Source organism: Chiloscyllium plagiosum, unplaced genomic scaffold, assembly GCF_037043375.1.
Source record: "Chiloscyllium plagiosum isolate Xiang-an unplaced genomic scaffold, Cpla_swu_hap1 HiC_scaffold_5, whole genome shotgun sequence".
In the NCBI taxonomy this organism is placed as follows: Eukaryota; Metazoa; Chordata; class Chondrichthyes; order Orectolobiformes; family Hemiscylliidae; genus Chiloscyllium; species Chiloscyllium plagiosum.
Window position 1 is genome coordinate 86,911,687 of NW_028270143.1, and position 17,681 is coordinate 86,929,367.

Below are 17,681 nucleotides of genomic sequence, written 5' to 3' on the forward strand. Positions count from 1 at the left end.
AAACCTCTTTTAGATCACCCCTCAGCCTCCAACCCTCCAGGGAAAACAGCCCCAGCCTATTCAGCCTCTCCCTATAGCTCAAATCCTCCAACCCTGGCAACATCCTTGTAAATCTTTTCTGAACCCTTTCAAGTTTCACATCTTTCCGATAGGAAAGAGACCAGAATTGTACGCAATATTCCAAAAGTGGCCTAACCAATGTCCTGTAGAGCCACAACATGACTTCCCAACTCGTCTACTCAATGCTCTGACCAATAAAGGAAAATGTACCAAAAGCCTTCTTCACTATCCAATCTACCTGTGACTCCACTTTCAAGGAACTATGAGCTTGCACTCCAAGGTTTCTTGTTTCGTAACATTCCCTAGGACCTGACCATTAAGTGTATAGGTCCTGTTCTGATTTGATTTTCCAAAATGCAGCACCTTGCATTTATCTAAATTAAATTCCATCTGCCACTCCTCAGTCCATTGGCCAATTGATCAAGATCCCATTGTGCTGAGGTAACCTTCTTTGCTGTCCACTACACTTCCAATTTTGGTGTCGTCTGCAAACCTACTAACTATACCTCCTGTGTTCATATCCAAGTCATTCATAGAGAAACAATGGACCCAGGGCCAATTCTTGTGGCAATCCACTGGTCACAGGCCTCCAGTCTGAAAAACAACCCTCCACTGCCAGCCTCTGTCTTCTACCTTCAATCCAGTTCTGTATCCAAATGGCCAGTTCTCCCTGTATTCTCTGAGATCTAACCTTGCTAACCACTCTACCATGAAGAACCTGTCAAATGCATTACTGAAGTCCATATAGATCATAGTCTATATTAGAGTGGTGCTGGAAAAGCACAGCAGGTCAGGCAGCATCCGAGGAGCAGGAAAATTGACATTTCAGGCAAAAGCCTCCATATAGATCATATCTACTGCTCTGCCTTCATCAATCCTCTTTGTTACTTCTTCAAAAAACTCAATCAAATTTATGAGACATGATTTTCCACGCACAAGCTACGTTGACTATCCCTTGCCTTTCCAAATACATGTACATCCTGTCCCTCAGGATTCCCTCCAACAACGTGTCCACCACTGATGTCAGGCTTACCAGTCTATAGTCCCTGGCTCGTCCTTACTACCTTTCTTAAATAGTGGCACCACGTTTGCTAACCTCCAGTCTTCTGACACCTCATCTGAGACAATTGAGAATACAAATATCTCAGCAAGGAGTCCTGCAATCACTTCCCTAGCTTCCCACAGAGTTTGAGGGTACACCTGATCAGGTCCTGGGGATTTTTCCATTTTTATGTGTTTCAAGACATCCTGCATCTCCTCCTCTGTAATATGAACATTTCTCAAGATGTAACCATCTATTTCCTCACATTCTATATCTTCCTTATCCTTCTCCACAGTATCATATACTGATGCAAAATACTCATTTAGTATCTCCCCCATCTCCTGCGGCTTCACACATGGGGAGCCCTGCTGATCTTTGAGGGACCCTATTGTCTCCCTAGTTACCCTTTTGTCCTTAACATATTCATAAAAACCTTTGGATTTTCCTTGACCCGATTTGCCAAAGCTATCTCATGTCCTCTTTTTGCCCTCCTGATTTCCCTCTTAAGTATACTCCTACTGCCTTTATACTCGGAGGATTGACTCAATCTATCATGTGTGTACGTGACATATACATCCTTCTTTTTCTTAACCAAACCCTCAATTTCTTTAGTCATTCAGCATTCCCCACACCTACCAGCCTTTCCTTTCACCCGAACAGGAATATACTGTCTCTGGACTCTCATTATCTCATTTCTGAAAGCTTCCCATTTTCCAGCTATCCCTTTACCTGTGAACATCTGCCCTCAATCAGCTTTTGAAAGTTCTTGCCTAATACCGTCAATATTAGCCTTCCTCCAATCTAGAAGGTCGGTGAAGTAGTAGACAGTTTGGAAGAATGTTACAGGTTACAGGGGGACTTGGATAAACTGCAGACTTGGGGCTAAGAGGTGGCAAATGGAGTTCAATACAGCTAAATGTGAGGTGATGCACTTTGGGAAGAATAACAGAAAGGCAGAGTACTGGGTTAATGGAAAGATTCTTGGTAGTGTGGATGTGCAGAGGGATCTTGGAGTCCATGTACATGTATCCCTGAAAGTTGCTACCCAAGTTGATAGTGCTGTCAAGAAGGCATACGGTGTGTTAGGTTTCATTCGTAGAGGGATTGAGTTGCGGAGCCGCAATATCATGCTGCAACTATACAGAACGCTAGTGCGGCCACACTTGGAATATTGGGTACAGTTCTGGTTGCCATATTTCGGGAAGGATGTGGAAGCATTGGAAAAAATGCAGTGGAGATTTACCAGAATGTTGCCTGGTCTGGAGGGAAGGTCTTATGAGGAAAGGCTGAGAGATTGGGTCTGTTCTCATTGGAAAGAAGAAGGCTAAGAGGGAATTTGATGGAGACAAAGAAGATTATCAGAGGACTAGATAGGGTAGACAGTGAAAGTCTTTTTCCTAGGATGATGACGTCAGCTTGTTGAGGGGACATAACTAAAAATTGAGGGATGACAGATTTAAGACAGATATCAGAGGCAGGTTCTTTATGCAGAGAGTGGTAAGTGCGTGGAATGCCCTAATGTAGTCAGCACTGCCACATTAGGGAGATTTAAACAATCCTTAGATAAGCACATGGATGATGATGGGATAGTGTAGAGGGACGAGCTGAGAATAGTTCTCAGGTCAGTGCAACATTGAGGGCCGAAGGGCCTATTCAGCGCTGCACTGTTCTCTGTTCTATGTCTTACCTCACTATTTCCCTAGGTCCGCACCCCCCACAACCTCACTAGTTTAAATCCTCCCGAGCAGCTCTAGCAAATTTTCCTTTAGTTCCCTTCCAATTCAGGTGCAATCTGTCTTTCTTGTACAGGTCACTTCTACCCCAGAAGAGTTTCCAATGATCCAAAAATATGAAACCTTTTCCCCTACACCAGCTCCTCAGCCACACATTCAGCTCTATCCTCCTATTCCTACCCTGACTAGCTCATAGCACTGGGAGTAATGCAGATATTACTACCCTTGAGGACCTCCTTTTTAAATTCCTGCCTAACTTTATATTCTCCCTTCAGAATCTCATCCTTTTCCCTTCCTATGTCATTAGTTCCAATGTGTACAGTGACCTCCTGCTGGTCCCTCTCCCCTTTGAGAACATTCTGCACCCTCTCTGAGATATCCTTGATCCTGGCACCAGGGAGACAACACACCATTCTAATTTTTTGCTGCTGGCCACAGAAACGTCTGTCTGAGCCTCTGACTAGAGAGTCCCCTATCGTAATCGATCGGTTGGAATCTGACGTACTCCTCATTATGTTATAGCCAGTCTCGATACCAGAAACTTGGCTGTTCATGCTACATTCCCCTGAGAGTCCATCAACCCCTACATTTTCCAAAACAGCAGACTTGTTTGAAATGGAGATATCCCAGAAGACTCCTGCCTTACCTGTCTACCCCTCCTACCTTCCCTGGAGTTAACCTATCTACCTGACTGTATCTATAGCTTTTCTCTTCCTAAAACTGCTATCCATCACACCCCCTAGCTCTTGTAAAATTCCTCATTGCCTCTAACTGCTGCTCCAAGCAATTCATGTGATAGGATTCACAACTAAAGACACTTCCTGCAGACATAATCATCACTGACATGGAAACTCTCCCTCAACTTCCATGACCGACAGGAAGGGCATATCACTCGACTAAAGGCCACCTTTGCTCCTTTACAATCCACAAACCCAGAAAATAGCACCATCGTTTTGCTGTAAAAGACAGTACTTCAGGCTAACTTAGTACTCATGGTTTATATTTTAAAAATTTAATCAAGAGACAGATCTCAATAAAACATACAATGAAGAAAGAACCCACTCTACTTACTATTAGATTAGGTTCCCTACAATGTGGAAACAGGCCCTTCGGCCCAACTAGTCCACACCGACCTTCCAAAGAGTAACCCACCCAGACCATTCCCCCCCTGATTAATGCACCTAACTCTATGAGCAATTTAGCATGACCAATTCACCTAATCTGCACATCTTTGGACTGTGGGAGGAAAATGGAGCACCTGGAGGAAACCCATGCAGACATAGGGAGAATGTGCAAACTCCACACAGACAGATGCCTGAGGTTGGAATCGAACCTGGGACCTGGCAGCAGTGCTAACCACTGAGCCACCGTGCCGCCCAAAAGTCCTAGTGTGGGGTTTGGGGTAAGAACATGGGAGAAGATAACACAAAATACGAGGGAAAGTTTTAATACGGTAGAGTGGTAGTCATTGACCACCCTTGCTTTAATGGAGAGGGACAGTGCACGACTATGCCTGGCATGACAACATGGTATGCTAGGGCTCAAGGGTAAAGTGGGGAGATGGGTAGTTGACAAGTTGACCTGGAATGTGGGGGAGTGCAAAACCAATAGGTCTGGCAGGGAATGCTCCCAAGAAGCAAATGGAGGTTCTCTAAGTGTTAAGAAGTTGATCCTGAGACTCTCAGTGTGAAACGTGACAGTGTGCAATGGAGCTCCAAATGGCTGCGACTATACCCAAGTGGGTCAGCTGTTTCATTCTAACACTGTGAAGGAGTGTGCCATACTTTGGAGCAACATGAGGCCCTTCAAATGGCAATAGAATTAAACATATGGTCATATAGTACAGGTAAAAGTCATTAAATAAGAGAACCTTAGATGTTAAACTACTGTGCGGACTACAAATCCTGGTTCAATGTATGCTTGACCGAGGGCACTGTCCTGTAGTTGTTGAACACCAATGACCAGGGTGATGAAGTGTAGGTTCATGTGTGTATCTAGCAGGCACTGAATGGGCTGTACCTGGAAACCATTGAGGAGGTGATGGTCCAGTATTAACACTAGACTAATAATCCAGAGACTGGATTATGTTCTGGGGCCGTGGGTTCAAATGCTGCAAAGTCAAATGGTGGAAATTGAATTCAATAAAAATCTGGAATCAAGAGTCTAATGACCATTATTGATTATCAGGAAAAAGGCTCGTCTGTTTCAGTATTGTGCTTTTGGGAAGGAAATTGCCATCCTTACCTGGTCTGGGTTACATATTCTCCAGTTCTAGACTCCCCCAAAAGAGGAAACATCCTCCCAGGATCAACTGCATTAAGACTATTCAGGATAGAAACATTTTTGCAGTGGCAGACTATCTGGCCCTTTGCACCTGATCCAACATTCAATATGTACATGGCTGATCATTGAACTCGGTACCTTGTTCCTTCTTTCTTCCCATACTCTTTGATCCCTTTTATCCTAAAAACTATATCTAACATCCTCTTCAAAACACTCCATGTTTTGGCCTTCTGTTGCAGAGAATTCCACAAGCTCACTGTGGATGAAGGGATTTCACTTTATCTCAGTCCTAAACTACCTACCCCATATTCTTAGATTATGACGATAGATTGAGAACTGAGGACTTGTGTTCCCGAGAGTTCATAATAAGAATGAGAGGTGATCTTATTGAACAGTAAAGATTTTTACAGGATCAGATAGGGTATAGATCAGATATTTCCCTTGGCTGTGTTGAGAATCAGAGATATAACCTCAGAACAAGTGGTAGACGATTTAACACTGAAATGAGGAAGAATTTCTTCATTTGGAGGGTGAATACTATTTGAATTCTCTATCCAACAAGATTGTGGAGTCTCAAATATTTAGATTTAGATTAGATTACTTAGTGTGGAAACAGGCCCTTTGGCCCAACAAGTCCACACCGACCCGCCGAAGCGCAACCCACCCAGCCCCATTCTCCTACATTTACCCCTTCACCTAATACTACGGGCAATTCAGCATGGCCAATTCACCTAACCTGCACATTTTTGGACTGTGTGAGGAAACTGGAGCACCTGGAGGAAACCCACGCAGACACGGGGAGAATGTGCAAACTCCACACAGTCAGTCGCCTGAGGCTGGAATTGAACCCGGGTCTCTGGCGCTGTGAGGCAGCAGTGCTAACCATTGTGCCACTGTGCCACCCACAAAGTATGTGTAATGACATCACTGGATGCAGAGAGTCCTGGAAAATGGCCTTGAGGTAGATAGAATCACAGAATGATAGAGCATGGATAGATGGGAATGCTGTAATGTTAAGGGCTTGGATGGTAAGGAATTTCTTATATGTGTTAAAGAAAATTTTCTTTATGAATATGTTGCTAGAGAAGGAGAAAAACATGCCCTTGGGACTCCTCCATCGCCAGACCATAGCAACACGACGGTTGGAGGAAGAGCACCTTATCTTCTGCCTAGGAACCCTCCAACCACAAGGGATGAACTCAGATTTTTCCAGTTTCCTCATTTCCCCTCCCCCCACCTTGTCTCAGTCAAATCCCTTGAACTCAGCACCGCCTTCCTAACCTGCAATCTTCTTCCTGACCTCTCCGCCCCCACCCCCACCCCGGCCTATCACCCTCACCTTGACCTCCTTTCACCTATCGCATTTCCAATGCCCCTCCCCCAAGTCCCTCCTCCCTACCTTTTATCTTAGCCTGCTGGGCATACTTTCCCCATTCCTGAAGAAGGGCTCATGCCCGAAACATTGATTCTCCTGCTCCTTGGATGCTGCCTGACCTGCTGCGCTTTTCCAGCAACACATTTTCAGCCTTGGGAAATAAGGCAAGGCAAGTGACTGACTTGTTTGTGGGAGAGCACTTTGGGGCTAGTGATCATAATTTTATTAGTTTAAAATAGTTATGAAAAAGGATAGGCCTTGTATAAAAGTTAAAGCTCTTAATTGGAGTAAGGCAAATTTTGTTTGTATGAGACAAGAACTTTCAAGAGTTGATTGGAATGGACTGTTCACAGGTAAAGGGATGACTGGCAAGCAGTCTGGCTTTCAAAAGTGAGATAATGGGAGTTCAGAGACATTATGTTCCTGTTAGAGTGATGGATAAGGCTGGTACAAGTAGGGAACAATGTATGACTACAGATTTTGAGATAGAATACAGGAAAGAGAGTGCTTGGTGATGTGGTGTAGAGGTAACAATCTCTCCCTCAATGTCAGCAAAACTAAAGAACTCATCATTGACTTCACGAAGCAAAGAGGAGGGCATGGCCCTATTGACATCAATGGAGTTGAGGTGGAGATGGTCAACAGCATCAGGTTCCGAGGTATGATGTTCTGTCCTGGACCACCAATGTAGATACAACAGTCAAGAAGGCACAGCAATGTCTCTTCTTCCTCAGGAGGCTAAGAAAATTCAGCACGTCCATAAGGTCTCTCACCAACCTCTACAGATGCACCATTGAAAGCATTCTGTCTGGATGCATCATGGCATGGTACAGTAACTGCTCTGCCCAGGTCTGTAAGAAACTATAGAAAGTTGTGAACATTGCCCCAGTCCCTCACGCAAGCCAAACTTCCATCCACTGACTCCATCTATACTTCTTGCTGCCTTGGAAAGGCAGCCAGCATCATCAAAGACCCCTCCCACCCTGGTTATAATCTCTTTGAGCTTTTCTGTCAGGCAGAAGATACAAAAGCTTAAACACATGTACCAACAGTTTCAAGAACAGCTTCTTGCCCACTGTTATTAGGCTGCTGAATGGTCCTCTCTTGGTCTTTGTGCATGTCTTTTGCAGCAGTAACTTTGTATTCTTCGGTCTGTTCAACCACCTGTGATCTTTGTATGTTATGATCTGCTTGTACTGTACGCAAAACATTTCACAGAACCTAGGTACATGTGACAATAATAAACCAAATCAAAATATTGAGGCAAAAATCTGGTTAAGAATAAGAAGGAGCCATGCATTCGGTATAGACAACTGGGATCAAGTGAATCTCTTGAAGAGTGTAAGGTTATAGGGGATTCTTAAGATGGAAATCAGAAAGACAAATGGGAATTTGAGATAGCCTTGGCAGATAAGGTTAAGGATAATCCAAAGAGATTCTACAAGTTCCTTAAGTGCAAAAGAGAGAAAAGGGCACTTTAAAGATCAAGTCCATCAATGTGTGGAACCACAGGAGGTGGGAGAGATACTAAACAAATATTTCACATCATTTTTTACTGTGGAGAAAGAAATGGAGGCAAGGGAACTCAGGGAAATACATTTGATGTCTTCAAAACAGTCCACATTACAGAAGAGGAAGTGCTGGAGGTTGTAAAAAAAACATAAAGGTGGATAAATCTCCAGGAACTGATCAAGTTTATTGAAGCATTTGATATATGGAGTAGGCTTGATGTTATGAAATTGTCTCAAATGTGCTCTGTGAACTCATTTTTCAGGCTACATTTACCAATCTGATTTATCCAATGTACAACTTTATTAATGTAACCCAGGATTATTATAGAACCCGTGGATGCTGCCTGACCTGCTGCGCTTTTCCAGCAACACATTTTCAGCTCTGATCTCCAGCATCTGCAGTCCTCACTTTCTCCTTATTATAGAACCCTTCTTACATACTATATTTATTTCTTCATGAACAATTCTCTGAATGAAGGAAGTCCTCTTCATCCATGTCTTGAATAAGAAACACCTTACTTTAAACTGTATCTTTTTGTTCTGGATTCCCTTATGAGAGAAAACATCCTCTCCGCATCTACCTTGTTTAGCCATTTCAGTACCATATATGGTTCAATGAAGTCTCATTATTTCTTTATTTAAATTTAAATCAGTATAGATCCAACCTGCTCAATCATTTCTCATGAAACAATCCCTTCATCCCAGGACACTTAATGAACTTTATCTGAGTTGTTTCAAATGTAACTATCTCCCTCAAGTAAGAAGCCAAAATTGTATACATTGTTCCAGGTGCCTTCTCAATGGCTAAATGCATTTTTTTAGTTCACATGTTAGAGTGTGGGCATCACTGATTCTGTCAGCATTTATTGCCTGTCCCTAGTTGCCCTTAAGAAGGTGGTGGTGAGTTGCCTTCTGGAACTTGCAATTCATATGCTGTAGGTGGATCCACACCTGTAGGGAGGACATTCCAGGATTTTGACTCAGAATATTTTAAAATTGTTCACCTAAATGTTTAGCTAAACACTCAAATTCTGACCACTAAAGTACCAGTCAATCATTAAAAATACAAAACCAATGAATGCAATACTTTGGTGATGGTAAGCACTGAATATCAGGTTGTACGTTCGCTCGCTGAGCTGGTAGATTTGTTCTCAGAAGTTTCATCACCATGCAAGGTAACATCATCAGTGAGCCTCCGATGAAGCCCTGGTGTTCTGTCCTGCTTTCTATTTATGTGTCTTGGTCTGGTGTGGTGGGTGATATCATTTCCAGTTCTTTTTCTGAGAGGTTGGTAAATGTGCACCAACTAGCCACCAAAAGACATCACTGATGATGTTACCTAGCATGGTGAGCAAACACACAACCTGAGCTACAAACCTTCTCTAAAATCGCAAACTAAATGCTTATCCTGAATTACATGTAAATAATCATTAGGTTCTGTTCTCTAGGCTGGTTGTGACTTTGCATCTTCAAGATTTCTCTTTAAGTTTTGTCATGTGCTTATCACAATTGTACTGTATACATGCTCCTTGGGTCTCTGATTAATTACTGTAGTTCGTTTATTTATGTAATGTACCATTTCCTTTCCCCATCTGCAACTAATTCCCATACTGATTAAACTCCTGTTGCTACTTTGTTTTGAAGATACCACCCTTAGAATATATATTCTTGTCAGCTATTGACTTGAGTTCCCCATATACAGGAATGCACTTCTTTTGACATTCAAGGTAGTCTCTTGTAATACTGGTTTGCCTTTGTCAACGCTCGGTTATGTTATCTGATGCTGCCTGGTTTGCTTTGTTCTTCCAGCCTCCTGCTTGTCCTGATTCCGGTTGTGTTAAGCAAAGACTCTACAGCTCACTTGCTGGTGTCTGCGCTGCTTCCCCCAACCCCCTTCATCTAACACTGCAGTTTGACCTATTGTCTTAGACATGTCTTCCTGTGTCACTAGCAGTGGTTTGTTCTAGAATAAAATATTTTCACTTTTCGTTGTGGTCTAATAATTCATATTAACAGAGGCTTGGAATAGAAAATGTGTTAGCAAGTTCTAAAGAAATTCATGATGTCTCAAAAATTACAACTTTCCTGCCAAAATAACTTAAGATGTGTTTGTGTATTAAAGGTTGGTTCACGTAGCTGAATTTGTATGAACTTCAGGAGTTATTTGAGATTTGTATGAATGACAAATTGCTTGTAACATCAGTAAAGAATGGGAAATATTCGTGAAATCATCATCACCCTTTTTTACAATAACAGCTTCAATACAGATTTATGTAAACCTATGAATATATTTGTTTTGTTTCAAATGCTACAGTATAGAAACTCTAGTCTAAATACATTGCTGTATTTTAAACTCCAACAAGACAAAAATAACCTGTCTGAACTGCTCCCCTGTGGCTTGCCTGGTGCCTCTTTAATGAGTCACCCACTAGAGTCTGACTCAAATAGAGTTTCAAACTTCAACCTCAAAGCCAAAGTAACAATAGATGCCTTCAACCTGCTTCCTGTCAGATTTGTAGTCTCAAGAGTAAATCTTTGATCAGCAATTGTTTCATGGTGGATGTGATCAGTAGATTGGAAAACATTAATGAGCCTATTCATCTGTAGCGGGTCCTCCTTTTTGAGTTGTTTACAACCAGTGGACTTAGGAACTTAACACACAGATTTCACCTATTCCAATTTATGCCTTCATGGGAAAGCACTGAGTGAAATCCTCCGTGATCCTTCCAACCTGAGTTCCCAAGGACATTTTATGTTCCTTTAAAGTTTCTTTATTTGCTGTGAATTAATATTATCTGGATAATAATGCATCTTGTCAGAAGGAAGAGTTTCAAAGGGGCATGGTGACCTTGTTCAATGAAGTTTGGTTTAACCAACTGCGTAACAACGTTGATTGTAATAGTAGCCTCAGACGAAAAGAAATCTGTAATCTTTTGCCCCTGTGGTCCTTTCAAAGTGCAGAGAAAATCTGTCTTTGGGGATCATTTCCAGATTGCTGTGGAAGTTAAACGCTGTCAGCTTGTCTGCTACATTCTTAAACTATTCCAGGAATGTGGGTATGTAATTAACCTATTTAGCCTTTTATATTCTTGCCGATGACCTGACTAAAACTTGCATTCTTTCTTCCGCTGAAATATTTATACAATGATTGAACAGGCATAGTGTATTTATTTTTCTCTGTGATGCTCGCAAAGGCCTTCAGTTATGCACATCATCTGGATTTACTCAGACTTTTAAATGAGACAGCTTTTCTTCCACAGACTGCATTGCCAGAAACACCCCCCCAAAAAATCTTGCTTCCTGTCTGATTTGTCCAGGGCTTTTAAACAGAGCTCCCTGGTATTAGCTTTGCCAGGAATGTTTTCAGAACTACTGACATCCTTTACGTGGAATGGAAACTAAAGCAGCCTGTGAAAGTGAGACATAAGGCATGCTTCCATCGGCTTACTTATTTGAAGACTTGCCTCATCAACCTAGTTGTTAGCTATTTGTGAAGAGGAGTGTCTTGACTGTTTTGGGCTTAACCTATAATTACATTCTGTATGTAATTATTTTCAGCTGGTGTAAATGCAAAGGAATAAATATAACTAAAGTTAGCGGCCAAATTAATGTGGCTTAAAGGCTTTATAATAAAGTTTCAAAATGCAGACAATGAAGACTCCGTTGCCAGTTAAAGATAGAAAAGCAGTATACTGAGGTAGAAATTCACCTTCCTGAAATTTGCTTTTACTGGCACTTACATGTGACTTTCACAGCAACGGCATAAAAACTGCTAGTAATCCTGCAGTGACTGGAGCTTGACTGCAAGTCGAAGCATAAAGCAAATTCTGCAAAAATGATGAGTAAGTAATCCGATTACATTACTGATATAGGCTGGGGAAAAAAAAGTATCTTTCTAAACTGCTGTTCCAGGAACTCTTTGAGAGGGCATATGTGTAATGATTCTGTTATTTATCTACTGCCTTACAGATCTTTTAAGCTGATAGAGTAACAAACTGGAATTTGAGAGTCTGAATGTACCATTCCATCCTACTATCCATAAAGGATGTAGCACATTAAATTATGTTTGAATGCACTGTAGGAAATCTTTTTGTTCTGCAGCCTTTTGTGTCACAAATCAAATGTAAATGAAGTGCTGGGCTTGAATTGTTTTTTTCAGGAAATATGTATAATTCTAGCACATTTCTTTATGTTTGCTGACAGGGGACACAGCCTTGGAATGCTGTGCCTAATGAGTGCTAAATCTCTTGAGGAAATCTCTTGAGTAGAATGTTCTGTCTTTGAGGATGTAAAACAGGGAACAGTGCAGTGTGTGTTGTGGGATGGGGGAGGAGCTCTCAGCATGCTAAAGGGGAACAGGAAGAAGTTGTTCACATTAGGGATACATTCCCAGCATATTTATTGCATGCATGGAATGTGCAATTAACTATCAAACATTAGTCAAGACTGGGCACAAGCACTGAAAATTGGCTCCAGTCAAGCAATTTGTAATTGATGCAAATATTGTCATTGTGCATGTTGTCGACTAGTTAACAGAAATATTTAGAATTGCATGCCCCTTTGAGCACATTAAGATTCTTAGCTTTGATTATTTGCAAATTGTCCAACTGTGCTAATGTTTAACTTTTTGATGGAACCAGAACATTTAATTACAAACCTTTTCAGCTTCAGCAGTGAGGAGCACATTTGTTTTATTATTTTAGTGTTTGACTTTGCAAGTAGTAGGATTGTCATAAACTCTTTAAATTATTGTTTTGCTTTGAATGAAAGTGTTTTAAGAACTGATGTTCTGAGGGGAGAGTTACAGTATACTTTCTCCTAACTCCATCATCTTTCCAAGGCTTCTGCCACTTTAACTAATGGTTTGCATTTCTCCAAATAGATTATGCTACCCAATAGAACGTGAAGCTGTTGTTGGTGCATTTGAGTGCTGTGTTCATGTTTTAAACACTGCCAAAACTTGTCAGTTCTTCTAGTTGGTAAAATGGTCAGTTAATATTATATTAATTTGTCAGCTGTCCCGTAATTTGAGAATCTTATCTCCTCAGGATCAAGAGTTTCTACCTGGGTTTTCACTTAAAGAAACAGACTGATTCTTGACTCAAGGGAACAAGGACAGGGTAGCCCACAGGATACAGGGATCTGAGCTGTCAGATTTCCTTCCTTTCCGGTCGTTGCCTTCTCTGTCATCACTTTTGTCTCATCAATAGGGCTACGCAACTCAATGTTTGATACAATTTGTTGGACAAGCTGCCATTTTTGTTGGTAGCCATTTCCTCCTGGTCATTAAACTCCATACCATTGTCTTTCAAAGAGAGTTCAAGAGAGTCTTTGAAGCATTTTCTTTGTCCTCCCTGTGATATTGGACTTTTGAGAGAATGCACCTAGTGGAGTAGATGGTTTTCAGATTTTCAATCACAGTTTCTAGTCCACTAAATTTTACTCTGGAGGATTTTTGTTTGAATGCTTATGGACCTATCTTCAGAAAGAAAAATAGCATTCAAGAGAGAATTTAATCATATTGTGGAAACTATTAAGGTATATCCTTCTTGTTCATAGCAGTGAAAATCCTAACGCACGTTCTCCTGAATATATATTTCCTGTTGCTTCAGAATGCAGTTTTAGACCTTCCAAAGGACCTTCTGACTCGGTGTTTGTTGTCAGTAAAATCCAAGCAAAATGTCAAGAAACACACCAGAAACTCTTAGTTAAATTTATTAACCTTAATAAGTAAATTGAGGCCTTGATGATTGTGTTCCAAAGATTTAGATGTGCAACAAACTTCATGGCAAATTTATGATTGTTTCTTGATATGACTGCAGCTGCATTAAAATAGAACATAGAACATAGAAGAATACAGCGCAGTACAGGCCCTTCGGCCCTCGATGTTGCGCCGATCCAAGCCCACCTAACCTACACTAGCCCACTATCCTCCATATGCCTATCCAATGCCCGCTTAAATGCCCATAATGAGGGAGAGTCCACCACTGCTACTGGCAGGGCATTCCATGAACTCTCGACTCGCTGAGTAAAGAACCTACCCCTAACATCTGTCCTATACCTACCCCCCCTTAATTTAAAGCTATGCTCCCTTGTAATAGCTGACTCCATACGTGGAAAAAGATTCTCACTGTCGACCCTATCTAAACCCCTAATCATCTTGTACACTTCTATCAAGTCACCCCTAAACCTTCTTTTCTCCAATGAAAACAACCCCAAGTGCCTCAGCCTTTCCTCATACGATCTTTCTACCATACCAGGCAACATCCTGGTAAACCTCCTCTGCACCCGTTCCAATGCCGCCACATCCTTCCTATAGTATGGCGACCAAAACTGCTCACAATACTCCAGATGCGGCTGCACCAGAGTCTTATACAACTGCAACATGACCTCAGTACTCCTGAACTCAATTCCTCTACCAATAAAAGCCAGTACGCCATATGCCTTCTTCACCGCACTATTTACCTGGGTGGCAACTTTCAAAGATCTGTTTACATGGACACCAAGATCCCTCTGCTCATCCACACTACCAAGTATCCGACCATTAGCCCAGTACCCCATCTTTGAGTTACTGTTACCAAAGTGAATCACCTCACACTTAGCTACATTGAACTCCATTTGCCACCTTTCTGCCCAGTTCCTCAGCTTATGTATATCCCGCTGTAACCTGCCACATCCTTCCTCACTATCTACAACTCCTCCGACTTTCGTATCATCTGTAAACTTGCTCACCCAACCTTCTAACCCCTCCTCCAGGTCATTTATAAAAATGACAAACAGCAATGGTCCCAAAACAGATCCTTGCGGAACACCGCTAGTGACGGCACTCCAAGATGAACCTTTGCCATCAACTACTACCCTCTGTCTTCTTCCAGCCAGCCAACTCCTAATCCAAACCTCCAACTCACCCTCAATGCCATACCTCTGTATTTTTTGCAGTAGTCTACCATGGGGACCTTATTAAACGCCTTACTAAAATCCATATACACCACATCTACTACTTTCCCCTTGTCCACCTCCTTAGTCACCTTCTCAAAGAATTCAATAAGGTTTGTGAGGCACAACCTGCCCTTCACAAAACCATGCTGACTATCCTTGATCACATTATTCCTATTCAGATGTTCATAAATCCTATCCCTTACAATTCTCTCTAAGATTTTGCCCACAACAGAAGTGAGACTCACTGGCCTATAGTTACTAGGGTTATCCCTACTCCACTTCTTGAACAAGGGAACCACATTTGCTAACCTCCAATCTTCTGGCACTACTCCTGTAGACAACGAGGACATAAAAATCAAGGCCAATGGCTCTGCAATCTCCTCCCTTGCTTCCCAGAGAATCCTAGGATAAATGCCATCAGGCCCAGGGGACTTATCTATTTTCACCCTTTCCAACAGAATTTCCAACACCTCTTCTCTACATACCTCAAAGCCATCCATTCTACTTAATTGTGACTCAGTATTCACATTGACAACAATGTCCTGTTCCTGATTGAATACTGATGAAAAGTATTCATTCAGTGTCTCCCCAGTCTCTTCAGCCTCCACACGCAACTTCCCACTACTATCCTTGACTGGACCTATTCCTACCCTAGTCATTCTTTTATTCCTGACATACCTATAGAAAGCCTTAGGGTTTTCCCTAATCCTGCCAACTAAGGACCTTTCATGTCCCCTCCTTGCTGCTCTTAGCTCTCTCTTCAGGTCCTTTCTGGCTACCTTATAACTCTCAATCGCCCCAAATGAACCTTCACCCTCATCTTTACATATGCCGCCCTCTTCCATTTAACAAGGGATTCCAATTCCTTATTAAACCACGGCTCCCTCACACGACCCTTTCCTCCCTGCCTGACGGGTACATACTTATCAAGGACACTCAATAGTTGCTCCTTGAACAAGCTCCACATATCAATTACGCCCTTGCCTTGAAGCTTACTTTTCCAAGCCACACATCCTAAGTCATGCCTCACTGCATCATAATTTCCCTGCCCCCAGCTATAACTCTTGCCCTGTAGTGCACACTTATCCCTCTCCATCACTAGAGTAAAAGTCACCGAATTGTGGTCACTGTCCCCAAAGTGCTCACCTACCTCTAATTTTAACACCTGGCCTGGTTCATTACCCAGAACCAAATCCAGTATGGCCTCACTCTTGTTGGCCTATCTACATATTGTGTCAGGAAACCCTCCTGCACACATTGGACAAACACTGACCCATCTAACGAACTTGAGCAATAGCTTTCCCAATCAATATCAGGAAAGTTAAAATCCCCCATAACAACCACCCTATTACTTTCACTCTTCTCTTGAATCATCTTCGCAATCCTTTCTTCTACGTTTCTAGGACTATTAGGAGGCCTGTAAAAAACTCCTAACAGGGTGAGCTCACCTTTCCTATTCCTAACCTCAGCCCAAACTACCTCAGATGGCGAGTCTTCATCCATCGTCCTTTCCACAGCTGTAATACTATCTTTGACAAGCAATGCCACACCTCCCCCTCTTTTACCCCCACCTCTGACCCTACTAAAACATTTAAACCCTGGGACCTGCAACAGCCAATCCTGTCCCTGTTCTACCCATGTCTCCGTAATAGCCACAACATCGAAGTCCCAGGTACCAACCCACGCTGCAAGTTCACCTACCTTATTTCGTATACTTCTTGCATTGAAGTATACACACTTCAAGCCACTTTCCTGTTTACAGGCACCCTCCTTTGAAATTGATGCCATGTTCCTAACCTCTCTACACTCCAGGTCCTGCACCCTAAAGCTACAGTCTGGGTTCCCATGCCCCTGCAGAGTTAGTTTAAACCCCCCCCAAGAGCACTAGCAAACCTCCCACCAAGGATACTGGTGCCCCTCAGGTTCGGGTGCAGACCATCCTGTTTATAGAGGTCCCACCTTCCCCAGAAAGAACCACAGTTATCCAAATATCGGAATCCCTCCCTCCTGCACCATCCCTGTAGCCACGCATTTAACTGTTCCCTCTCCCTATTCCTCGATTCTCTATCACGTGGCACGGGTAACAAACCAGAGACAACAACTCTGTTCGTTCTAACTTTGAGTTTCCAACCTAGCTCCCTGAAAGCCTGCCTAACATCCTCAGCGCTCCTTCTACCTATGTCATTGGTGCCAATGTGGACCACGACTTCGGGCTGCTCCCCCTCCCCCTTAAGGACCCGGAAAACACGATCAGAGACATCACGTACCCTTGCACCTGGGAGGCAATATACCAAACGTGAGTCTCTCTCGTTCCCACAAAACCGCCTATCTGTGCCCCGAACTATCGAGTCCCCGATTACTATTGCTCTGCTCTTCTCCACCCAAGTGGAGTTCTGAAACAAATTTAGATGTAACACTCTTTAATCTTTGTCTTCTTTCTGCCAGAACACAATTGCTCACAATAGACTCTCATGATCCACAGTATACAGATGACTGCAGTTTCATAGCTGACTCTGCACCAGATTTACAAGCCATTCTCAAATAGTATTGCTGAACAAAGAGACCTTGGAGTGTCGGTTCATAGCTCCCTGAAAGTGGAGTTGCAGGTGGATAGGATAATGAAGAAGGCGTTTGCCATGCTTTCCTTTATTGGTGAGAGTATTGAGTACAGGAGTTGAGAGGTCATGTTGTAGCTGTACAGGACATTGGTTAGGCCACTGTTGGAATATTGCGTGCAA

General features: G+C 42.4%; 1 protein-coding gene across 7 annotated transcripts in view; it reads left to right on the top strand.

The window, feature by feature from the left end:
• LOC122550039 (sickle tail protein) overlaps positions 1-17,681 on the top strand; it is a 720,789-nt gene that overhangs the window by 212,765 nt on the left and 490,343 nt on the right. Inside the window, exon 1 of one of the 7 annotated variants that reach the window (XM_087987427.1) lies at positions 11,721-11,846. The exons of the other annotated variants lie outside the window; for them this stretch is intronic. Within the exon in view, the coding sequence (XP_087843553.1) occupies positions 11,840-11,846 (7 nt within the window). The 5' untranslated portion in view covers positions 11,721-11,839. Of the gene's footprint in view, positions 1-11,720; positions 11,847-17,681 lie in introns of those variants that run through there. 7 annotated transcript variants of the gene reach the window in all.